Genomic DNA, 27125 nt, shown 5'->3' with positions numbered 1-27125 from the left:
TTCCCTATTCATGCATGATGATGCTTGCATGACTCCCTTATATTCTTGCATCAGATACATTGATTGTGTAAGGTTCCCTGAGTTTCCTGTGATATTCTCTGTGCCATTTCTTCCTCCCAATGTTTCTGAAGGTGGATTTGAACTCCGTGACACTGATATCCATGTTATTTGAGAACTGTATTACATATTAATCTAAAACAGAACACTTATTATGTTCCTTGTCATAATTTTGGAATGAATGGTATAATGAAATACTGGGAATGAATGTCTATACATCGGTCCTTCATAAACAAATGATTGCGTTACCCTTGATCATTTGCTTTGCTCACACCACCTTCTATTTTGGACAACACTAATTATACTTCTGTGATATAATACACAAAGATACTGGTGTTATTTTGTGGTATATCCCAATTGTAAGGTAATTAAAATACTGACAGGAAAAGAATGACAGTATAGTGAACACATGTTAAAGGGATAGTTCACCCAAAAATCTAAATTATGTCATTACAGTTTTTCTCATTCGCTTTGGTGCATTTCTACAAATCAGAAATTAAATTCTCAAAACTACTTGTACAACCTCCACATCATCTAGTCATTTATACCAGTTTCTCATTCTTTTGAACAAGTTGCGATTGCTTTTGTACATTCATGCAATTGATTACACACATTTAGCTGTGGTTTCCTACATTATCAGTTGCTAATGTCACGTCGCTCAAAATGTATTATATAGTTTTCTGTGCAATAGCGCTTACCCCTCAAAACATCTAGTCTTTAGTTCATCGTATAAGTCATTAAATGCAAAATGGTTAATCTAGTTGTCATAAACTGCCAATCACACGTTTTATTTTTATTTTTATTTTTTACACATTATTATTAGACTTTTTGTCAGTTTGGCATGAATTGTGCAAGTGAATCTTTACTAATGAAGAGAATGTAGATGATAAACCAATGATAAACCATTTCTCTGAAATAGCTCAAAGGTTCATCTCATGAGTCTTCAGTTGGAAAGCTTATACTGTATAGACAGAGGACAACACAAGAGTTACACATTCTGAAAATTTACTTATTTTCATCTTTGTACCCATATTTCTTTTTCCTTTTCTATATCACAATGGCATTGTAAAGGTTTTTTTATTATTATTTTTTGGGTCAGACCACTAGTAAAAGTGTAACTGGGAATTCAATCCAGTCTCTTTCAATCAATATCCCACATACATTAATGTGTAAATATGTACTTTTGAAATGATTATATGGCATACATAAGCATATGGCATACTGTTCTATACAGTAGTTTACATCAGAACATCCCTCCAGAGTACACTGTTATATTAACAACATGACTAAGCAATTTGACTGTCTTATCCATAAACTATGACACAAGGACTTGTCATTCTGATGGCACTGACATGTTCATTGACACAGATATTTATTTTTGAGAGACAAACTAAGGATTTTGAGCAAGAGATTGGCTTTTGCAGGTAATCCATTATGTTTTGCTATTTGTACGAGTTGTTTTGAGAAATGAACTTGCTGTTTTGCAAATCTCAAGGATGATTCGAGAAATGTACCAAAGCAACTGAGAAAAACTGTAATAACTCACCCTCATGTCGTTCCAAACCCGTGAGACCTTCGTTCATCTTCGGAACACAGTTTAAAATATTTTAGATTTAGTCCGAGAGCTCTCAGTCCCTCCATTGAAGCTGTGTTAACGGTATACTGTCCAGGTCCAGAAAGGTAATAAAAACATCATCAAAGTAGTCCATGTGACATCAGAGGGTCAGTTAGAATTTTTTTAAGCATCGAAAATACATTTTGGTCCAAAAATAGCAAAAACTAAGACTTTATTCAGCATTGTCTACTCTTCCGTGTCTGTTTTGAGAGAGAGTTCAAAACAAAGCAGTTTGTCATATCCGCTTTGCGAACGAATCACTCGATGTAACCGGATCTTCTTGAACCAGTTTACCAAATCGAACTGAATCGTTTTAAACGGTTCGCATCTCGAATAAACATTAATCCACAAATGACTTAAGCTGTTAACTTTTTTAATGTGGCTGACACACTCTCCGAGTTAAAACAAACCAATATCCCGGAGTAATTCATTTACTCAAACAGTACACTGACTGAATTGCTGTGAAGAGAGAACTGAAGATGAACACCGAGCCGAGCCAGATAATGAACGAAAGATTGACTCGTTCTCGAGTCAAGAACCGGTTGCATCGGTTTTCGGATCACCAGTAGTTCTTTCGGACAGTTTGATTCAATAAATCGGTTGAAGAAAACGGTTCACCGGTTCTTTTGCACTCGACGTAATGACGTCATTTGCCATGATTGCCCTTGATTCAAGCCTTTGGTTTACCCGCGCTCATAAAATTAGCACAGAATAAGTTCAGAATCAATCACCAAAAAAAACAGTTTGGTTCAGACGCTCTGTGTGTCAGTCTGCTCCACGCTAAATCACACATGCGCAGTATCATCAGCTCCTCGATTTTCAAATCGGACGAGTCCGACAAAAACGGTTCTTGACTCGAGAACGAGTCAGTCTGTTGTTCGTTATGTTGCTCGGCGTTCATCTTCAGTTCTCTCTTCACAGCAGTTCAGTAAGTGTACTGTTTGAGTACATGAATTACTCTGGGATATTGGTTTGTTTTAACTCAGAGAGAGTGTCAGCCACATTAAAAAAGTTAACAGCTTAAGTCATTTGTGGATTAATGTTTATTGGAGACGCGAACCGTTTTAAACGATTCAGTTCGATTTGGTGAACTGGTTCAAGAAGATCCGGTTACATCGAGTGATTCGTTGCGAACCGGATATCATTGAACTGTTGTGTTTTGAACTCGCTCAGAACAGTCCCGGAAGAGAAGACAATGCTGAATAAAGTAAATTTTAAAAAATAAATTTTGGGACTAAAATGTATTTTCGATGCTTCAAAAAATTCTAACTGACCCTCTGATGTCACATGGACTACTTTGATGATGTTTTTCTTACCTTTCTGGACATGGACAGCAATGGAGGGACTGAGAGCTCTCGGACTAAATCTAAAATATCTTAAACTGTGTTCCAAAGATAAACGGAGGTCTCACGGGTTTGGAACGAAATGAAGGTGAGTTATTAATGAAATAATTTTGATTTTTGGGTGAACTAACCCTTTAAATAGCAAAAAATATTGCATATTGTATTTTTCATATGTTAGTATAAAAAAATTAATTGGCTGTCATACAACAAAATGTATTTAACTTGTTTTCTCTGGATAAGTAGTGTCTAAAACACCTGCAGAAGCTTTTTATTCAATACATGCAATTTAACATTTACTGCAGGGTTTCTGTTGGTCTTAAAAAAAAAGTAATCCTTCCTTCCACAAATTATGGCCTTAAAAGGTCTTAAATAAGACCAGAAAGTCTTAATTGTATAAATTAATGACATAACAAGTCAGTTTACGCTCAAATCAAGAATAAGTATCTGTCAATAGGATAAGCAAATATGTTCCCTTTAAATAACATAGATTTTTCCAAGCCCATTAACAGATATTTATTCTTGTTTTAATCACACATTAACTTAATTCTGATCCGTTTATCAGAAAACAAAACTTTTCAACTAATGCCGTTTTGTTTCTTAAGTAAATATTTCTTGATTTACAATTTTTTAAACTGGCAAATTAGGCTTTTTTTTCCATATTCTAGTGCTTTACTTGGTCTTAAAAAAAAAAACATTTGGAAAAAAAACATTTACGTTAATAAAACCTACCTATGCTATACTGTAGTCCTCCATTCAGTGCAACTGTGCTTACAGGCTATGTACAGATTTCACTTTCAGCAACGGATTATAGGAAATAAGAAGAACTGATTCTAGTGTGTTGTCTCGCTTCTGTCTCTATATATTTTCTCATGATTCGAGTACACTACAAATGCGTTGTTATGATTAGATGCAACAAATATTTGTCCTTATAACAGATCAGAGTCTGGCACATAGATCCATCACAGTCTAAAAATCATTATAAACAACCACTAACATTTTCACCCCTTCTAGATCTCTATTTTAAACAGATATGCAAAGGAAAAGCTTTATGATTCACATGACATGCATGTGTAGTGAAACTGAGCACATCAGTGGTAATAATATGCATTCTTACGAACGCTGAAAACAAGCCTGGTCGAACTGCTTCGTAACGGTGTGTGGGTGGATATCCACTGCCACATTCAGATTCAATCACTCCTACCAGTGTCTCTCTCTCACTTTTTCTCTGTCTCATTCTCTAGTCTCTCTCTCCTTCCTCCTTTTCCTTCTCAAATCAAGTCAAATCAAATCAACAAAGCTTCACTTGCCTAATTATCAACAATAGGATACGGCAAAGCATTCGAATGGTTGCCATTAGTAATAGTAGCAGAGAAATCTGATTTATTATTATTTTATAGTTCATAACAGGGCCTAGGGAGTGTTGACAGAGGCAGTTAAATATAAATATGCAGGCAATAAAATTGGACCAAGACTTCCATAAACAATTTTATTCTCAAAAGATTGTATGGACCATTTCTATACCATATCGGTTTCTGTGATGTCAGTTTAAGCGTAGGCAAGTACTTTTGGAACAGCAGGAAAATGAGCCACTTGAATTTGTATCAGATCTTCCAAATCTAATCCATTTTAGTGAATTGATTGGCATATTTGTATAAATTGCATTCTTTGCTGCTAAAGCAATTTAATGACATAAACGAAAACCAAAACAGAGCAAAACAATATCTAGACCATTGGGAAAATTAACATATTGAAGTGAACTGAAATATAGGCATAATGTATGAGAAAAGAGAGACAGAGAGACGGATGCAGGCTCAGTGATCACAGTCTAGCAAAAGAAAAAGACAAAAATGGATTCTAAAAGAACAAAGAGTATTTGTTCACTTTCTCCATTATTGCTATGAATTTCAGAAAGCAAGAGAGAAGTACTTTGAGAGTCTTTTTAAGCCTCATTTCACATTTTCCAAAACTGTTAAAAAAAGATCAAATGTAGGTGTTCCAGTCATGCATCAGCATATTTAAGCTTGCCGCCCTCAGAAACCAGATAGTTTCACTATAGCCAAGAGTTCATGTGTAAATATTCATTAATGCTTTTAATGACTGTTTATTTAGTTGCTGTACATAGTTCGTTGAACTGTTATTCCCAGGATTCAAAGGCTGTCACACAAGTGGTTCGGCTGGCTGTCCAATCTCAGAGATCCACTGTTTCTTTATTTTATATTTTCTTTTTTAGTATTCCACCTAGTAAAGTTTAAGTCCCTGATGTGCTTTCTCAGAACATGTCCTAAAATAATTGTGCTAGGCAAGGCAATCATTTCAAGCAGTTCGAAGACATATGAACGTTAAACCTGTGAAACCAATGTAAATGCATAAATTTCAACTTCATCCAAATGTGGTTGAAAGTGGACGATCTTAAAACATTTTTGGACTCAGTTGACACCTGTTTTTAGTGTTCTCCACTTGGGTTCTGATGCATCAAAATGTTTCTTTATATTAAGTGTAAACAGAGCTCTAAGCTATATAAGTTAATAGGTACATGTATATAGGTTTCAACATGGTTTTTACATGTTTAAATGTTAGATTAACCAACAAAAGGCTAAAAAACCCCACACAGGTTCATTGGAAAAACCATATCTCTACCTACATTTCATGAGTTTGTGTGCCCATATAATTTTAGCATAAGTGGTAAACAGATTTGGCTTTCCATCCACTGTATAGAGAGGCTCAGAGAGGATATTCTCAAGGTCCGATTGCACCCCTATAACAGGCAAAATTAATATGAAGTTTGCATCACATAACCAGTTCCATATGTAGAGTTTTTCTGACATAGTAAACTTGGTTGCTCACCTGGTGCAGCTCAGCACAGAGTCCCAAGAAACACTCGCCATGACAATAGAGCTGAAAGACTTGTAGAAACAAGTTAAAATAACATGGTTTCCTCAGCAAATATGCAGAGACGTAAACGCAACTAACAGAGACGTAGATTATAATGAACAGTCTTTAATTAATCTACACAAGGGGCAATCCAAACTAGGAACGGGAGAAGACACATGTATATCACAATGTAGACCTGACAAAGACAGAACGCACAAAGCCAGGGAGGAGACAGGAGGGGCTTGGAGCAGAAGGAGCCAAGCAGGACCCAGGCCACAGCTATAACGGCGACCCACGGTGGAGCCAACAGAGGGAGGAGCCATGGGGGAGTCTAGGGGGCTGACCGACCCAGGTGGAGACAGAGAGGTGATGAGCCAGTGAGACGAGGAGGTTCCAGAAGGCCATGGTGGAGCCGGAGTAACAGAGGACCGAGGAGGAGCTGAAGGGAAGGAGAAGCCAGACAGAGCCGGAGGGATGGGAGGATGAGGCGCAGCCGGAGAAATAGTCTCTAGGTGACGGATGGACGTCAACAGATTAAGGCGGAGCCAGAGGGACGAGGGGCTTGGTGGAACCAGTGGACTGATGGGCCACTGTGGAGAGGAGGGAGCTAGGAATCATGGTGGAGCCGCTGGGTCAATGGGACGAGGCAAAGCCGAGGACTCAGAGGCTGGAAACAGACTCAGGATCTGTGGTCTTCCCTGTGGGTGTGTGTGTGTGTGTGTTTTGGGGGGGTAGACACTGTACAAACACAAAAACAAACAGAGGGGAGCACGCAATTAAACTTCTTTTCAGGTCTGGTCTTCTGTCACACACAGTTCCAGAGTGAATGACGGAGACGTGGATTAAAATAAACAATCTTTAATGAATCCACACAAGGGGCAGTCCAAACCAGGAACAGGAGAAAAGACACGTACATAATGTAGACCAAACAAAAACTGAACGCACAGACTGGGACTTAAATTTATGGGGTAATGAAGACAATTAACTCGACACACCTGAATCACATGAACACAATCAAACAATGGGGAAACTGGGTCACGGAGCACATGGGGATGGAAAACAAAACAAAATCCTGTGTGCTGCATCTTAAAACACATGCAAATAGAAAAACACCAGCAAATTAAGAAAACATCTTCATTAGTTTTGACAACATGTGCTGCAAATACTCACAACACAACCAAATACAGAAACGCATTGCAAATAATTTTGCAAATTTTTTTTTCAAGGGGGCCCAAACAAGTTGTGAAAGCAAGTTAGCTAGCTTTTGAAAATGGTGCTAAATTACTATGTACATTGCACAAGGCAAACCTTGACAGATTCTATGACTAAAATTACCTTTAGATTTAGCATTTAATTCTTTAGTATGTACATTCAACACCTTGGTAAACTAGCCACACTTTGGCAATATTGTATGTTAAACAAACTTGCCAATAAAATACACTGAAGTAGGCTATGCCTATACTCTTTTGAAATGCTAAAATCTGAAATATGTTTCTACATTTTTAACTCCCTGGACAGCCTGAAAATAACCCAAAAATGAATAGAAATAATGATTCTGTCTAAATAAATACTAATCAAATAGGCTAATTATATTCAACCCCTGAAAGGCATTAAGCACAATGATTTGTTAAACCGTGTTCTTTAAAACTGATTAAGATCCATTTGAAATTTAAATGAAAATATTTTGTTTACAATTCGTGTCAATATAAATAGCTAGAATTCTCTCGTCAGATTTCTAGTCATTCATTTAGCGCTGCTGTTACAGGTTTTGAACACTAGGTTAATGGCCACACCTTTCTGTGATTCTTCCTGTGGCCAGGGCCCGTTCATCGGCTTTAAATCATCCGCTTTACACTCACACACACACACACACACACACACAGTAGCGTACTGATCCTATACATCCCCGCTCACACACACATCGTTTAACAGCGTTTGCCCTGCGCGAAATACCGAGATAAACGCATTTATTCCTCCCGCAGATAACGGCATAAATTTAGCTGTACTTAACGGTGTGCGATTCGAAAGCTCGCTGGTGCGCGCGCTCTCTCTCTCTCCCGCTCCGCTCCTGACGTCAGCGAGATTGTCTCTGAGAGCGTCGAGCCCAGCAGCGCTCTCTCTCTCTCTCCACACTGACCCTCCATTGTGCGCACGCTAACGATGCCAGCGCTCGCAGCCGCCGTCGCCGCCGCCCAGTAGAGACCTCCCAGCCCGAGGACCGAGCACCACGATCCTGCTACACAGTCCGAGAGCGCGCGCAAGAGACTTATGTTCCAGCCCAACGTTGTCTTTTGAGGGATTTAATGCTCTAGCTAGTCGCCGACAGGGAGAGAGAGAGTGAGTGTGTGTGAGAGAGAGGGATAAGGAAGAAACACCGAGGATATTTCTCACCCGGACCGTTTTGGAGATAAAAAAGAGCCGAGGTTCATCTAGCCATGGGATGTACACTGAGCGCAGAGGAAAGAGCGGCTCTGGACAGGAGCAAAGCCATCGAGAAAAACCTCAAAGAAGACGGAATCACTGCTGCTAAGGATGTGAAATTGCTCCTGCTAGGTAATGCGGAGTGGAGCCCGTCAAATCTAACGTTAGCTGTATCCTACACATTTCAGCCGATGAATGTGGGATACATATAAGGAATCGCTTCATTTTGACAGGAGATCTTACTCCCTTGTGTCTGTCTCTTCTCCACAGGGGCTGGGGAATCTGGGAAAAGTACCATCGTGAAACAGATGAAGTAAGTGGCATGTTTTAAATGACATCCATCACTCAGTCAGTCAGTGTGCGCTGTGTGAGACACAAACGAACCCACCCACGCACAAACCCTCGATTGCTTGATGGCGAATTCTTAGGTCCGCCATATTTTCAAGGAGTTCTCTCTCAAGTAGCGTGTTGCATACATTGTAGCTGTCCGTGGCGTGATGGTACGGTGTGGCAGATCCGCAGTATGTGTATTGTGGGTTCGGGAAGACGAGGCGCCGTCGATGTGCTGTTCACGAAAATCGTGCTGAAAGTCAACTGGGGGACCGTGTTTCTTTTAGTCCACTGACAGTGTAGCCTACTTCACACCCGGCTGAGTAACACTACCACACTCCACCCCGATTTCACTTCATCCTGTCGGCGTTTACGGATGTCTCTGATGTCTTCCTGTGGTTTTGTTTCTATGACAAACGTCAGAAATCAGTCAGATCAGATATATACGCTTAAAGATATATAGCTGTAGGCTACTGTGCCCTTCTGGAAGATAACTAAATGGATGTTCCTTAGATTTTACCACCCTTTTAGAGGTTAATATATAATTTCACTTGAATTATATTCAGTATAGACCGATAACTGACTTGACCCATATGTATTATTTCATTTTTTTTATCGTTATCCCCACTTTTCTACTGGAATTGGTTCTTCAGTATTGAGTCCAATGATAAATGGCCTCCCCTTAATGGTACTCATTTTTAATGTAATGTTTTCAATCTGTTACATAGCAACTATTAATATTCAGTGGGAAAAGTGTGTTTTAAACAAACTGGCTCCAAATTAAAATGTCTCCCATTAAGATTCACATAAATATAGTTACTAATATAATCAATCTAAATTTATCAACCTAAAATCTGAAATAAATACATTAAAATGAATCTGCATATTTTATTTTTCACTTGTAAAAGTCATTTGATAGTCAAAAACCCACTATCACTCGTTCCCTACTATATGCAGTTAATACGGTTTTAAGAGCCTTCTGTTGACTGAGAATAGTGAAGGAAGAGCTTATATGGCAAATGGTGCCTGGATAATGCTGTCGGCTGTGTGTGCATGGCGTTGGTGCAGCATGAACAGGCCTTCATGCGTTTGCAGTCTGTGTTGGGTTGATGCTCATGCTGAAGGTAGAAGGTTTGACACCCAGTCAGCTCAACTTCATCACAGCCATTTTTATGCACTGACGTTCTCTTTACGCCTCACTGAAAACAATCTGTTCATCTACCTTGCGGTTCGGATGTCAATTGATTGTCCAATAAATGCAGCTCCTCCGGTTATTTCCTTCTTTGACTCGCTTTGCAATTTATTTTATATGGTCACCATCTCTGAACATGGAGTGTTAAACAATACGTATAGGCTTATTATGTATATGATTATTGCTAATAGGTATTAGATTGTAAGTGAGATTTTTATATGTCGAGCTGTATCAAACGCAGTTTATTGCTCAATGCAAAGCGTTCGATGAAGAGAAACGCCTCCATTCTCAAGTGTGTGCACAAGCTGCCTTTGTCGAATGTCATTCATCTGGTCTGGCTATATTATTATATTACGGTGCTTTTGTAATGCGATCCTAAGCCATTATAATGGAAAAACGCATATAATTAGCACGGATATATTTTAAAATCGTGCATCGGAGGATTTCAGGCGGTTTCAGTGGTGGACAGCGCCCAGCAGAGTCTTTTTCTGTGATCGGCTTTCTTCGGCCATTGTCGGTTTTCTCCGTCGTTAAGAGTGTTGAACCTGCGGCAAGAGGGAAAACCATATAGGGGAAAACAGGGAATGGATTTGTGCGTTGTTTGCGCTGCTCACACGTGTTCAGAGAGAGGTGCGGTGTATTTTATTTCCCCAAACACCTACGTACGTTGATTCTTTTGTATTACATTTGTGCATTATTTTTTATGTCCTAAATACAATGCTTAGCTTGAGACAATAGCCAAATTATAGCAAAATCAGCTGACTAGCAGAGCCAGAAGTTAATCATGGCAAAAAAGCAAATACATTGCTAAGATATTTAAAATGCATTTTGATTTCGGTATTCTGTAGCATAGTGTTTGTGTTGTGATATCTTGGACATAGGCCTACATATAGGCTAATTTAAATTTGATGTGTACCAGGTAACACTGACATTCTCATTGATAATAATCATTTCTGGCAGTGCTGAATGAGTTCAGATTGAGGATAAGGAGAAACCAAAATTAAATTTTTTTTTCAGTCTCAAATTGCTTGGTCAGCTTAACAAATAAATGACAGTATTCACCACTGCTTTTAAGCCATTGTAGCTAATGCCTCAGGCATATTTCTAAGTCATACAAAGAGTGATGACCCTTTCCTCTCTAAGGATTCATTGTTGCTCTGATGTGCTTAATTGGGTAATAAGAGTGTCTCATGATGGAGTTGGTTAAACTGTTTGGCTCCTAAAGGAGTGGAATATGTAGCTCTGGGCTTCTTACTGTAATACGTCATGAGTAAGTTGCTTTTTCAGGACTTTTGTTGAGCTTAACTAGATCGTTAAATGTTCCACCACCATCACCTACTTAAAATGCTTTTTAGGATATGCAGCTTCAGTATAATGTATTGCATTTAATGTAGATGTAATGCGTACAGTAAAAAGGAGTTTTAATATCTGTTTGTCTTCCAGCTTTCCCAGAAGACAGCATTTAATATAAGCATATAAGTCTTGTCGTGACTTCCTCCACAAAATGTTATGCATATATGTGATAATGGCAGCGCTATGATGAATCTAGATCAGTGGTGGTTTTAGCCAGACCTTTTTGATGTATAGTGAAAATGACATAACAGAACACCAACATTCATATCGCAACAAGCTAATCAGACACTTCAAATACCTCCACTGTGTGTTAGATCATTTCTACCCTTTAGTTAAACAGTATTGTGTATTGCATGGCTTGAAAAGGGCGGATGAAACAAGGAGGTGTGAACTTAACATGTCAGAGTAAACCAGAGAACTGGGTGATGTGTGAAAGATGCTGAGAGGTTGAGAGAGGGTGCAGTGTGAGGAGAGGGAGATGTTGGTGAACCCTGTGATTATGGTGTAGTTCTCTAGGCAGGCAACAGTGCTTCCATCTGCTTCATTAGTTCAGTGTGAGAGGGGAGTGTTTAAGTGTACACAGGCTGCTCTCAATAGATGATCACATCACACATACATGGCTCTCTCTTTCTCTCTGTTCCTGCGCTCCTGGCACTTAGTCTTATGGGAATGAAATCTAAGCGATTGAAGGTGTATTTTGTGTGTTGGGGGGGAGAGAAAGAGAGAAAAAAAAAGTATGGTGATGAGAACAGTTTCGTAGACCCTGGAGACAGAGCCATGTGTGTCATCATCCTGCATGTCACTTCATCACCCACGCTTGTTATGCATGGATGATCAAAAGCAGCCTTCAGAAAACAGATAAAATGTATATGAAAAGTTATAAGGCATGGTTTGCACAATGAACAACCTTTAAATGCCGATTGTGGTATATTTAAACCATATGTCATCAGGGCATGTTTATAACATGTTAAACATGATCATTAATGATAATATTTTGTGCATTACTATTTAAAAGTTGGGGTCAGAAATTTTTTCCTTTTTTTTTTTTAAGCTATGACATTAAATTGATCAAAATGGACTGTAAAGACATTTACAATGTTATTTTACAAATCAATGCTGCTCTTCTGAAATTTCTATTAAGTCCAAGAATCCAGAGGAAAATTAAACTTGATTTCCACCAAAATATTAAGCAGCACAATGGTTTTGAACATTGAAAATAAGAATATTTCTTAAGCAACAAATCAGCATATCAGAATGATTTCTGAAGGATCATGTGACATTAAAGAGTAATGGCTACAAATTTTTTTTAAATTAAATAATTTAAATAATTTAAAATATAATAAAATATAAAACAGTTATTTTAAATTGTATATTCTGTTGTATAGCAGCCTAAATTTATATTTGCTGTATTTTGATCAAATAAATGCTGCCCTGGGGAGCATAAGAGACTTTCAAAAAACTGACCTAAAAGTTAGTTTACTGTAAAATGATATGGCAAAATAATTTTGTTACATGTTTGCATTCACAAATCATTTAATTAAGGAACTGTGCTGATGTCGCAGACATTAAAGTTTTTTTGAAGTGAAAATACAAGCAAAAATTCTTGCAAACCACTCTGAAACTAATCAAGTGTTGCCCGTAACCTGACAAAAACTTTAAGTAATGTAGACTGAATCTAAAAATGGATATGTGAAGAAATCTCAGTAACAAAGTCTTTGTGAATAATGCTGGACTCTAAGAAGAAAAAACTAAGAAGAAAATTTCAGATGTGGAGAATATTATGAGTCACATAAAGTAAACACTGAGTAGATGACTTTTCTTCTGTAGTAACAATGAGTTGTGAAAGCACTAATTTAGACTGTTCTCCCATCTAATCAACTCTGTTCTGTTGTCTAATCTATGAACTGTAATCCAAGGCCACTCGTCATATTATCCTTTAAAAGCAGACTTCTGCTGCTGGATAGGATTAAAAATGTTTATTTTTTCTACAGTGATCTATGCAGTAAGCAATATGCTGGGCTGTCCTGTAGCTGGCTAATTGAAGGGTTGAAGCAGAGGACCCAGCTGTTCAGTTACACTCCATCTGTACGGCCATGAAGCTAAACTCTGGCCATGTACTCGAGTAGCCGAGCATGAAACATTATGTCTCTAGTGTCTAAAGGACGTTATGTGTTGAGTGACTGGCATCTGATTTGTGAGGTTAAGATGAAGAATACTGTGAGATACATCAAAAATAGTGACACAGTGTAGATGAGAGTGTTTCACTTCTCCTGGAAGTGGAACTTCAGCTCTACAGCAGTCTAAATTTCGATTGCGACACTCTGGATTTGAGTATTTATAAATAACAATAAGACTTTTGCTCCTGTTGTGTATGTGTATACATTTTATACATAAACTCAAAAAATAAAGGTCCTTTATTGGCATCAGTGGTTCCACAAAGAACCTTTACCATCCATGGACTCTTTTCATTCCACAAAACGTTCTTTAAAATGGAAAATTGTTCTTTTAGATTATTAAAATAGTCTTCACACTAAGAAAAAAAATGGTTCTTTTAAAAACTGTTCACTGAAAGGTGCTTTGGGGAACCAAAGTTGGTTCTTCTATGGCATTGTTTTGAAAACCTACTTTTGAAACCTTTATTTTTTTTATATTTAGAATATATATATTTATTTTGGTTAGTTATTTGGTTAGTTTGGATGCACAGTATATTGGTTGATATTTTTTTTGTTTTATTTGACAGTATCTATTGATATTGGATATTAAATTTTTCATGCTTAATTTCTTTAATCTTGTTAAATTTAATCTCTAAATTCATGTTTTGCATATTGTATATTGTGATGCCTAAATTAACCTGTAGCAACCTGTAAAAGAACTGATTGTATAAAAAAAATTAACAATTTAGATTATTTTGTATTTTTCTATTATATAAATAAAATTTGAATAATGACTATTCATAGTTTAAAATTATCTGATTATTGTTGAGAACATTTTAATATCAGTGCATCCCAATTTGAGACATGATAATTTCATATTGCAAAGTGCAGAAATGGTACAGGAAATCCATTACTTAAATGATTTAAAATCATACATAGGCCTATGTGTTTGGTTGCTTTAAGCCGCTTTTACACAGAAATTACCTGGAACAATTTGTCCCGGGAACTTTTTCCCCCCAGACCTGTTGCTGTCTGCATTTCCAACATGGTCTTAAGTACCAAGAAGATTAGGCAAGTAGTCTGGTGATGTAGGTCTGCACGCGTTTCTCAATACCATGTACGAAATTTTGGACTTGCGTTCCTTGTAGTTTGGACTTCGCAAGTTCGACTCGTAATTCTGCAAATAGCAGCGTACTTGATAACGTCAGTCAGCTCGCCTTGGCTACTGCAATTTTCCTCTTTGTATTTACAGTTAGATGAAATATGATATCAAACACTACTACCTTTTCTCGTTTTCATTTAAACTATGCAATAATAATATAAATAATAATATAAAAGCAATCGTTATTATAATTTTTGTATACATGAATTCCTTTGTTTAACCATTCTATTATGATTATTAGACAGACTTATATCCTTATTAGATAGAACTGTTTACAATGACAGTAAACAAGAGAGAGAATGTGATCTGTATACGCTACTCTCAGGCGCTGCCTTTCTCAGCGCCATTAAAATAAAAGTCTGACACGCCGTCAAAATAAACATCCTTCCTCGAACAAATCGGCCTAGCAGAAAAATTTATTGGCAGATGCTGATATTTGAACAATGTAAAATATTGGCCGATATATCGGCCTTTGCGATATATCGGTCGACCACTATTTATTTATATCCTTGTTCCTGCAGTGGAAACAAACACAGTACCGGCCCAAAGTCCCTAGTTCCTGGGGAAAGTTTTTGTGATGAAAACGGGGCTTTAGTTATCCTTTTAAGAGTAGTAGGTGTATTCTCTGACCCCATTGGGTTTAACTTTACCTTAACCTTTACTGAACCCTGCATGTTTTTAGTTTTATTGTTCAAGGCTTCATAGCAGATGTAAGTTGAAGAGGGTTTTTTGGGTGGGTGAAGCCTATTTTAATGCAAACAAAGAAAATTAGCATTGACACAAAGCACCCTTGCATGTGGCTGCAGTGCTGTGGCTCTGTTATTGGCAAATGCAATAGTGTGCAGTATGCAGATTACAAGGTAATTTACACTACATCTTAACGTCTGATTTTTTTACTTGGAAATCTTTTTATAGAAAAATTACATATTTGAATCTTCCAAGCATTGCAAGTGCAGTGGGTTTGGGTGGGGCTGTGACTAGGCACACTTGCAAACCATAATATCTGTGTATTTGAGGAAGCTCTGAGTCACTATAGAAAAGGAAAGGGAAGGAGCTCTGATGAAACACACAGGCTGGTGAAATAGCTGAACAAATGATAGCTTCCCCGTCCATTTTTGCTTCTCTCTGTGATGATCTGACTGTCTCTCTGGGTTTCTGTCCCTCTGTAATAGAGGGAGTTTCATGTGTTTAGGTGATATGATTGGAGTTGACTGAGCACTGGGAGAACAAACGGTTCTCATGTGTTGATTTCCCAGAGCTCTGGCTGTAATACTCTGCTGTGATCCCCTCTGGCTCCGCCCACAGACACTGTGTGACTGTTAACAAGACACGCCTCAATTCTTGAGGTGGTTTGCTCTCCACATGGCCCTCTTAGATAATTATTCAATATGTGTTTATTTGTGTCTATACCTATGCAGCATGCATTTTGCATCTGATTTGTGAACGCTACTGGGTATGCAAAGCCATCAAACCCACAAATTCAGACAGTTAAACATGCAACATTCAGATCATATATACCATGCCAAGGTTTCTATTGTAAAAACACTGACCTTTATTTATCATGGTCAGGTTTGCAAATGTATATCAGAATTGGAAAATTAAAGGCAGACTTGGGGATAAAATGCCACCAAAATGACCCCCCCCCCAAATAAGAAGAATGTCCAAAAAATGACCCTGCACAATTAAGCTAGATCTATTATGGCTGTCATAATTAAAGTTAAATGTGAAATTAATGAAGAGTGTCCATTGCAGCATTTCATTTACTGTAGAATTGGTCACATTGCATCAGATTTCTTTTTATGCCCAGTTTGCAGCAATGAACATTATAACCTTTCACACATTCTCTGTTGAGCTTATGAATGCACTGTTCAAAAATAAAAGTTTTTATTTACAAAATATGTGTGTGTATTGTGTATGTTTATTATGTATACATAAATACACATACATAGTATATATTTTAAAATATTTACATGTATATATGTATATCAATATAGTATAATATATATATTTAATATATAAACATTTTTTTTCTAAAATATATACATGCATGTGAGTGCTTTTATATATACATAATAAATATAAAGCAGCACACATATATTATGTAAACAAAAACCTTTATTTTGGATGCAATTTATCGTGATTATTCGTTTGACAGCACTTTGTTCAAACACATTCATCCCCACAGAGAACACTGAAGTTGTTCAGTGCAGTCTCTTACTGACTGAATCTTCAATCTCAAATTCTTTTTTCATCACAAACATGAAAGTGCAGAGATGTAAGCGATTCAGTGTTATTTACACACTTTCTTATAATAAAATTTATTGCCTGTTTGAATAACCATTTTGTTTTTCATGCTACTGAAATAGCCAGTGAAAATGCGATTAAAAAAACCTCATGATTTTTAGCTTGTTTATAGCCAGAAAATGACATGCCTTTTCCTCACAAAACTTTATATTAAGTGACACATCATGAATTATTTGTACAATATTCCCCTGTATTAAGCTTCTTTTTTATTTATTGTTTTTTATTGTATTCATTTATTTTGTAAGTGCATGTACATAAGCAGCATTAAAAAAATAAATGGTAAATAAATAGGAGTCAGATATGACTGTTTTAAAACTGGTCATTGAAAAACACTGTTTTAACACTATTTTATTCCTTAATGTAACTACTAATAGATATTTGACATGAGAATAATGGTGGTGTTTTGGGAACTAAAATAGCACAATATTTGAAAATAAATCTTTAAGGAGTCATATCCTTTGTGAGTTTATAATTAAGATATTGCACAGTAATTCTGTTCTCATTTATTGTAAATAAAAAAAATCAGAGAGAGGAAGTGAGAAAGGCTTTCGCTCAAGCAAAAATGGTCTCTTTCTCTATATTTCCTACTCAGTCACACACACAAGCAAATCTTTTTTTGTCTTTACAGCAGTGAAATGGTGCATTTAATGGTTTGCTGGTTAGAGAGTTGATGCCTTATGAAAATTAAAGGATGAACAGGAGAGTGGGAAATAGTGGGGCCGGAATGTCAAGTGATTCCCTGAACCCCTCAGTGACCCTTGTTCTCCCACCTTTACTTCATTGCCTCCGTCTCTTTTGGTCTCTCTGTGGTGGGTCCAGATGTACTTGTGGTGTGGAGAGTTTTGGCTGACCCATGTGCTGGTGATAATAACAAAAGGCCTTTGTCCTAGTGAGGTGTTTGTGTTGGGCCATAAAGCAGGAGCTGCTGATCTGATGTGGTCAGCTGATTTAAAGCATGACAGTGCAATAGCCGCGTTTCCACTGGCGAGCTTAAACCGAGTGTGCTAGTGCGTGCCAGGGCCAGTTGCGTTTCCAATGTCACTTCCGGGGCTTGATTGTGACTCCTCGGGGGTTTTGGCCCGACGAAAACCTTGGGCCAAAGTGGGCCAGCTGGGGCTAGAGGAGTGGCAGAGTTTCCCCTCGTCTGGAGAGCGTCAGCGCGGATCATTTCAGAAAGATAACAGTTATATAACTTTAGCATTAAAGACTTTTTAAAATCAGTTGAGTTCAAAAATCACTCTTGGCAGCAAATGTTTGAAATAACTTGATCCGATGTAGATTATAATCACTAAACAAGGCAGAAATGTTTATAAGTGATGTAAAAGATTATGCACGCTAAACATTAACATTACCATAGGAAACACGGTAAATGCAACCACTTGGAGAAATCAGACGTCAGCTTCTTATTCTCTATCATAATCGTGAATTTATTTAGTAACATATCTTATCTGTCATAAGTCTCGTCTCGAGAGTTTAGCTCCATGTAGCATATCATCAAAATATAATAATGATTTTTGTTCGGGAGCTTTTATAAAAATAGAGAGCGTCTGCACTGTGGATAATTTCAAAAAGATAACAGCTTTAACACCAGCATTAAACACTTTTTTTAAATAAGTTGAGCTCAAAACTCACTTTCAGTCAGCAGCGAGTGTTTGAAATAACGCGATCCGATTCAATGTGGATTATAATCACGTAAACAAGGCAGAAATATTTGAAGCGATGTAAAAGACTATGCACGCTAAACATGTTACCATAGTAAACATGGTAAATATGACCGTTTGAGGAAATCAGATGTCAGCTTCTTATTCTCTATCACAATCATGTATTTATTTAGTAACTTATATTATTTGTCATAAGTCTCCTCTCGAGAGTTTAGCTCCACGTGGCCTATCATAAAAAAAATATAATAAGGTTTTTGTTCGGGAGCTTTTATAAAAATAGAGATATTATCATTCATTCTAAATGTGACTTATAGGCTACTGTGGCTGGATCAGACTCGTATAGTCCTTAACTTAAAATATACTTAAGAAGTGAAGCAACAAAATATTATATAATTATGTTTATTAAACAAATGACTTAAAGCCTTATATTTACTACCATTCACAAGTTTTGGGTCCATAACATTTATGATTTTTAAAGAGGTCTCTTATGTTAACCAAGGCTGTGTTTTTTTGTCATAGTGTCCAAAAGCTGTTGAGCTCCAAAACACTATAAAAGTGTTCCAACTCCAGACTACTGTATTCCAAACTTTAAGATGCCTGAAACGGAGTCAAAAATCCTTATTACTTATACGGTTGTTATATGGAGAAGATCTTTATAGAGATTGATTTACATTTTTTTCTTATTCAATCGAAAATGTACTTAAAGAATGGCATATACATTTGTAACGACTTGAGGGTGGAAAAAAAAAAAGTTTCATTTTCTGGTGAACTTTTAAATGTTAAAATGTCACACACTTTGGTCTTTCACACCTAGCTGTGTGGAAATAATTTCCTTATTTGCAAGTGTTAGTGGGGTACTGATGAAAAGTCTGTTGTGGGACGATGTGTGTGAAGAGTGTTAATTGCATTCTGCTTTGACTGTGTTTTGCCATGTGTTTAACATTGTAACCTTAACCTGGTGACTATGAGTATACATTGGTCTGTCTGTTGAGGGTTTCCAGCAACCTTTGGCCCTGGGGAGCAAACATGTTCACGCACAAAGAAACACAAATGGAGCTTGGGTATTACGTGAAAGTGAAAATGAAAGTGACGTGACATACAGCCAACTATGGTAACCCATACTCAGAATTCATGCTCTGCATTTAACCCATCCAAGTGCACACACACACAGCAGTGAACACACACACACACACCCGGAGCAGTGGGCAGCCATTTATTTTGCGGCACCCTGGGAGCAGTTGGGGGTTCTGTGCCTTGCTCAAGGGCACCTCAGTCGTGGTATTGCTGGCCCGAGACTCAAACCCACAACCTTAGGGTTGGGAGTCAAACTCTCTAACCACTAGGCCACGACTTACCCCTAAAAAGCAACTTTTAATTAAGGTATAATTGCAGATGAAGTAGGGACTACGCCTGAGGCCTTTTGTTCACACAGACATACCATGTGGAACATTTCTGCTTTTGCAGTGTTCGCTTCCTTTTTACTGATCGAAAACTACAGATGTTGCCCCATCGCTTACGGTAATCACACGTATCATCATTTGTCAGGAACAGCTGATGGTTTGACTCTTACAGTGACTGATGTGTGAAATTGTGGTCCATAACTAATGCAGGTGCTTTGCATTGGTATGTGCACGTTCCTCTGGTGAACGCTGAGGATGTGCTACCATATTTAATGAACCCATATGCATTCCCTCCTTCTTTTCTTCACTCTGTTGCCATGGAGATGACAATGGCCGCCATGAATAGAGGATGTCAAATGGCCTAGAGTAGGTAAAGGGGGATGGGTAGTTACTCTGAACCGTGAATCAGAGGAAAAGTGGGAGTGAATCAGGGGGTTGGCTTGGGGCAGTGTACAGGACGAAGATTGAACATGTCTGGGTGAGAGTAATATTATGTATTCATATCCATAGTAACCTGCTAGTCTGGTACTAATAACCACTTTCAGCTTTTAAGCAATATGAAATTAAAATTGACCCAATTTATCTAAATAAATGACTTGTATGAATCATCAGAGGATGATATTATAAAGCTTACATTAAAATGTTAATGTAAATTTCTCCACTTATGAAATTACTTTTCATTTCGCTGATACAACTAAGCCTGAGTGGGTGCAGAAAAATTAATATTAGGCTGAATATCATATTATGTAGGTATAGAGTGAATAATAATAAGGCCAATCAGTCAAATCTCAGTGAATACATGTTTCCTTTTCTCTTTTAATTTTATTTTACATTGTTCAGCACTTTGGATGGTTTTGCTATGTTTAATATGCTATATAAATAAAAGTTACTTGCTTTACTTATTTAATTATTTTTATGGAATGTTTTGTTATAAACATTCCATATTATGGAATTCCAATTTATGGAATTGTTTGTTATAAATTTTTTTTTGATGCACATCATTGTTTTTTAAAGTTCACCCCAAAAATGTTTAATTCTGTAATGTCATTCCAAACCCATAAGACCTTCATTCATCTTCAGAACACAAATTAAAGCCCAGAAAGGTAGTGAGGACACTGTTAAAATAGTCCCACTGATGTCACTTGGACTATTTTAATGTACTTAATACCTTTATGGGCCTTGAACGTGTCAGTTGTGTTGCTGTCTATGCAGGGTCAGAAAATTCTTGGATTTCATCAAAAATATCTTAATTTGTGTTCTGAAGATGAACTAAGGTCTTAGGGGTTTGGAATGACATGAGGGTGATTAATTAATGACAGAATCTCATTAAATGCGTGTGGCCTTGTAATCCTAATCAAAACCATTTATTTCCCCTTTCCCTCAAACTGGCATCTCCTCTCTGATGGCATGTTCACTGGCACGAGGGCAGAACAATAAAGCCTCCCCTCCATCAACCTGTCACTCACATGAGATTGCAATAATTAGCAAAGACAAGAATCCAACGATTCAGTCAACTCCCAATGGACAAAACCATGGCTTATATTTTTTTCTCATTTGAGAAGTCATTTCACTCGTACGTACATCATAATAGAGAAGAAAAGACAATCACAGCTACAACGTGCAGGCCTATTCAGACCAAGGAAGATAATTATAACTATAAAGTTTTACTAATCATTCTCATTCTGTAAGAACAGGGAAGTCCATACATATCTACAACTATAGTAATAACACCAGAGAAACCATATCGTACTTTCAGAACAAGTTTTTTTTTCAAGCTGATGAATGATGCATTGACAGCCAATCAGAATTCATCCGATTTTAATGAGCTCAAGCATTTAAAGCGGCAGACAAAATATATCTTCAGTACATGCTTATAATAAACAGAATTTTATCATCTGCTGGTGTGAATGCTAATATAGTTATAGGTATAGTTATCTTTATAGTTGCTGTAATATAATTCTGCTTTTATGTGTTGACAGAATGAAAGGAATTTGTATAATTTGCAAGTCTCAGTATGTCATGTGAATGCTGTTTAATTAAGCAAAATGGACTAAAATATTCAAAAGCCAGATGTGGTTTGTTGTTTAATTTCATGATTACTAAATGCTAATGAGCTGACTCACTATTTGCTGCCTACATAGGCAGCTTTCTAAACTAGCACTGAACATCGTAAGTTATGAGTTTAGAATGCTTTACATGGGCGACAACTCCCTGCGCAACACAAATATTTATAAGTATAATGCACGTTAAAGTCTCTTTGTAGGCAGCTGATTGTTTTTGAAAAAAAAAAGAAATACTGATATTTTGAGTGTAATTGCTTTTCTTAAAGCACTCTCCTTCAGTGTTCAGAAAGCTTGCTTTACTCTGTGAGAAAAAATGAGATGATAGAAGGAAAACAAAGAGGGAAACATATTATAGACCTGTCACACTCAGCCTGCTGTTTCATAATTGTAATGACGCTCTGTAGTTTTTTTTGACAAGCGTTTCAGTGAATTGATCTAGTAGGACGTGACTCGCATACATCTGCACACAGTAGAAGGGACAGGCAGCGTACATGTTAGGGAGATGTTAGGCTTTAACGGTGAGAAGTTGACCTGCGAACTTCCTGGGAGATTGAGAATGCGAAGTTATGATTATTATTGTTATAAATAGATTTCCCTCCTAGTGTTTGATGTGACAAGTGGCCATGTCCGGAGGGTGATGACAGAATCAGCACTCAAAAGCACCATCAGGACAAAGGATTCTCTTACAGATGACATGAGCCAGCTTTGAGAGATAGGAGCGAGAGGTGGTGTGGGTCACTGAGTACATGTGTTTACTCGATCCGATCCAGAAAAGTCTGAGTATTGGCCTATTCCGATCCGATAACAGCACATTTTTTTTTACATCAATGTAAAATTTCTATACTTCTGTTCTGTGTGTTGACCTGATCGTCAATTTTTTTTGTGTGTTAAACACAGTCTATTACATATAGTCAATTTAATTTTAATAATAAAAAAAAAAAATACAGTATAATCATAATCTATGACAAAAATACTGTTATAAACTAGGTTAGTGGATACTTCAGCAAAGGTTATTCTAGAAAAAATCACGAGTGCACAATTTAATAAAATCTAAACATTTATTGAAATAACATTATTTAGGGAAAAAGTAATTGTGAAATAGTGTAGGACTAAATCTGGTAAAATGTTATACATACATATACATATTCATATATGTATATATATATATACATATTCATATATGTATATATATATATGAATATGTATGTATATATATATATGAATATGTGATGTACAAAAGTAAGAAATTGATTTGAGTTTGGAATGACACAGAAACCGTTATAAAGGTTTGAAATAACAGGAGGCTGAGTAACTGATGACTGATGATAACTGATGATCCTGCACATGCCTTTTATGTTGGTGAATGTCGTGATGATTTGTCCCTTTTGTGTAAATAAGATTGAGTGCACTCAAACCAACTTACAGGTCACAGAGCACAGTTGGTGTGATTGTGTAATAACCTGCGCAGGAGCTTGTATTAGCCTGATCCTTCACCTCTCAGGACACATACACAAATGCACACTTTACAGACATCCTCGAGATGTGAGAAATTAGTCTTCTTGCATGAATGCCGTAAGTTTTTAAATCTGAGATGATCCTTTCTCTCACTCTGTTCTCTCTCCTCTTTAATGAGCTGTTCTATAATAAGTTCATCTGAAGGAAAGGTTGCCGTAATGATGTCTCTCCTCCGCCCACATGCTAGCTACCAGAGATGAAAATGAGTGTTAACCTCACACAAACTTTGTAAAGATACCCCTTGTCTCTTCAGATAACAACTCGTCATCATCCTCTTTCTCATGTGGGCTCTGGAGCTTGATCCCTGAAGCTGTTAGAACTTAGTTTGGCAGTGTTCTCATGAGAAAGTGACTTTGTGTGAATGTTTATGAACTTTTCTGGTGATTTTTGCTGCACATTATAGCATTAGCTTTCTTTCTTAATTTAAGCTAGTGTTATCATATTACCTAGATTTCAAAAAGACAAAGATTTCAAGAATATACAGTTCTTTGTTGCAATTGCAATATAAATATTTTTAATAATTTGCAGACTTTCATGTATGTGTCGCGTAAACCATTAACAAATAAGGGCACAAGCATTTTTAAATTAAATATTTGCATTATGATCTTTACTGTTCAAAAGTATTTTTTAATGTTTTTTAAAGAAGTCTCTTATGTTCACCAAGACTCCAGTGTCACGTGATTCTTCAGAAATCTGATTGGATGCTCAAGTAACATTTCTTATTATAAATGTTGCAAATGTCAGCGATGATAGCCTACTGGTTAGTTCATCTACATATAGCCTAGCGCAACTACGCTCACGGCGACCTGAGTTTGATTCTTGCCTCAAAGTTCTTTGCCGATCCCACAGCCCTTTCTCCATCCAGTGCTTCCCTGCCAGCTCTCTACTTTTCTCTTACAATAAACTCATAAAAAGCCCATAAATATAACAGTTTTTTTTAAATGGTTGAGCATAGCATAACAGTTGAAACCAGTTGATTTGTATAAACGTCCAAAAACAGAATCACATTTTTGTTTTTAAGTTTAGTGTATATAAAGACACCCAAGAGGAAGTGATTTGGAGATATAATTATCTATTTATACATGCATATATTCTGATCAGGAAGAATTCATTGTTCCGTTTACGTTAAAGCTCAGTGTCTGTTTCTGACCATAAATTCAGGGTTTAGAACTGAGTACCGACATGCAAACATACTAGGGTTTGCACAAAATCTGATTTTCACTAAGCGACTATAGCTGTCCAGAAAAGAAGTCAGCTAGTTGATGTGTCCGAATTCACCTCCATATGCTTTGTACCATCAGCCGCCTTTGTTGTTCTGGCAGGTCCAGCACTGTGTTCACAGGGACATTGTGATTGGAGAAAGCGCACATATCTCTACTGTCAGATTCACACTGGCTGCTTTGTCATGTCAGTGCTAAAACAGTCTTGCCCCATTTGCTTGTGACTTTAAGTCTCAGGGAGGTTTGCAACAGTTTTGTGTATGAAGTCCATATGAAGGATTGCTGGCTGAAGTCATTTAATCCATAAATAGTCAAAGGGCCGAAAATATCACTAGTGGTAGAACTAAATGGCTAGTCAGTGGAACTAATAAAACGTATACATAGGAGACTTAATTCTAGCCCACAGTTGTAGTAACCTATTTGGCCACAGGACAGTATCCTGATCTGCACATCTTTGACTAAGACTGTGTGCTGTGTGTGTGTGTGTGTGTGTCAAGCCCTTGGTCTTTGCCAGGTCAACTGAAATGGGAGCCCTCTGAGTTAGAGTCTACTTTCAGTGTCTCACATTTGAAACAGATCAATGTTTCCATCCTCCTGCGGGAATCAAAAACCGATGTCCTTATTTATATTGCGACTTTCAAAAGACCCTAAACATTTGTTATTTTTATCAGCTGAATTATTTAGTGGTCATCTGAGAAATGTGAAAGAGTGAGAGTGACAGACAAACACGCACAGAGAGAGAGAGAGAGATTGTGGGAATGGCCATGTAATCCCATCATCAAACTGTTTTCATTGGTTTGCTAGCACCAGCTGCTGTTGTATAAGAAGATGGAATTGCTCATAAAATATATAAAGACATTTTACACATAAGGAAACACATTTTTTTTTAACTCCATTTGATTTATTTCAACCCATTTACCTAGTTTGACCATTTAATTTAGTTTAATCGTAAAGCAGCACAAGCGTTATGTTCAAATAGTCTCAGCCTCAGATGTCACGCCCACGGACCGGCACACAAAAGAGGAAACACTTCAGGAGTTTCAAAGTCGTCATCGGATTGGTTGAATTATACAGAATTTCCGGGAGACACGTGTGTCGTGTTCTTTAAAGTCCCACCTGGAAACAAAGATGACGTGCTGCCAAATCTCCTCACGAAAGAAGAAAGCCATTGTGTTTACAACTTTGAAAACGAGCGCTTATCCGGATCAACTAAACGTTGGATTCTCCAAAGTATGTGAAATATTTAAACCGCTGCACAGAATCCTTAAAATTGGCCTGAGAGTTTGACACACCAGTCTGTTATTTTAGCAATATTTCTATGCCCCAAAACATGCGAACAAACTTAACTGTGATTGGTTGTTTGACATGCCAGTCAAAAGGTCTCATGGGCAGGCCTTGGCCAAAGAAAGCTGCCATGGATTCCAGACCTTCAGAGACTATTGTTCAAACAACCTCATAATAAAGCAGAATAAAGCATTCTCCTATAATAATTTATTTACAACTTTTAATATATATTTGTATATATTTTGGTTGAACTAAGTGCAATAGTGAGCTAATGATATGTAGTAGCCTTTAGGCCACCTGAATTTGTGTGTTATGCATGTGTGTGTGCCACCAAGTGGTCAAAAATATCCTCCCCAAACACATGCTTCATCACACCTCTCCCTGGCACCAGTCTAATAAACCAGTGTGATGTCTGGGTCTGCATAATGCCAGGCTTTGCCAGTCTGTCTGGCTTTTCTCATGCCACACTAACACCATTTTCCAAGACCAGCTGAGCGCTGATGTGATAATTCACTGGCTTTAGCTTTCAGGACAGACAAGGCTACTATGTATTAAGGAAATGCATGTAATGTGTGTGTTTGTGTGTATATTATTGGTAAAAGCCTCATGATCTAAAAATGCCTTGCCATCTTTCAGTATTGTAGAACAGACAGATGTCCAAACCTAATTTTAGCTAAATCAATTGAATTAGGGGTTTTGGCCACAGAAGGACCAAGTGCCACTGGGGCCCTCCTTTGTGGTTTGGCTCCAGCAGGGTCATATTCTCTGTGAGAAACCAGTCCCTCGCTGTTCTGTATGCACTACTTTCCCCGGACCAAAGTCGGGCATGCCGTCTGTTGCAGAAATAACAGCATTTTATTATAGATAATGGGTAAAAATGATTGAATATTGAATGTAAGCATGAGTGAGGGATAAAACCGTAAAAACGTATATAACTTATGAATCAGGAGGACAAAGACATAGCTGGCTGTCAAGTAAGAACACTCTGCGCTCCAACATAATGCTGGATGATAAAACTGCACTTACTACAGTAATTCACTGAATGTGATGATTAAAACACCCTCCTCATCACAAAAATGCATCTTTCACTGATTTCTGAATAGAACAAAATGAAGATAAACTACCTACATCCCTAGCAGACAATAGCTATTTGGTTATTCTGGTTAAAACAAATGCAGCAA

The 27125-nt window shown here is 37.3% G+C and overlaps 1 protein-coding gene and 1 long non-coding RNA gene across 4 annotated transcripts in view; one reads left to right on the top strand and one right to left on the bottom strand.

Moving 5' to 3' along the window:
• Positions 1-6728: 6728 nt before the first annotated feature.
• Positions 6729-7813, bottom strand: LOC132101455 (uncharacterized). Its single transcript, XR_009423177.1, has 2 exons — positions 7680-7813; positions 6729-6971 (listed from the first exon to the last, which is right to left on the bottom strand). It is a non-coding gene; the product is annotated as an uncharacterized LOC132101455 (long non-coding RNA).
• An 87-nt stretch (positions 7814-7900) lies between these two features.
• LOC132101453 (guanine nucleotide-binding protein G(o) subunit alpha) overlaps positions 7901-27125 on the top strand; it is an 87948-nt gene continuing 68723 nt past the window's right edge. For all 3 annotated transcript variants that reach the window (XM_059506439.1, XM_059506441.1, XM_059506440.1), the window contains exons 1-2: positions 7901-8439; positions 8578-8620. In XM_059506439.1, the coding sequence (XP_059362422.1) occupies positions 8322-8439; positions 8578-8620 (161 nt within the window). In that variant the 5' untranslated portion in view covers positions 7901-8321. The remainder of the gene's footprint in view (positions 8440-8577; positions 8621-27125) is intronic.

This window comes from Carassius carassius, chromosome 23 (assembly GCF_963082965.1).
Source record: "Carassius carassius chromosome 23, fCarCar2.1, whole genome shotgun sequence".
In the NCBI taxonomy this organism is placed as follows: Eukaryota; Metazoa; Chordata; class Actinopteri; order Cypriniformes; family Cyprinidae; genus Carassius; species Carassius carassius.
Note: the sequence above shows the minus strand (reverse complement) of the source record. Positions and strands in the feature narration are given on the sequence as shown.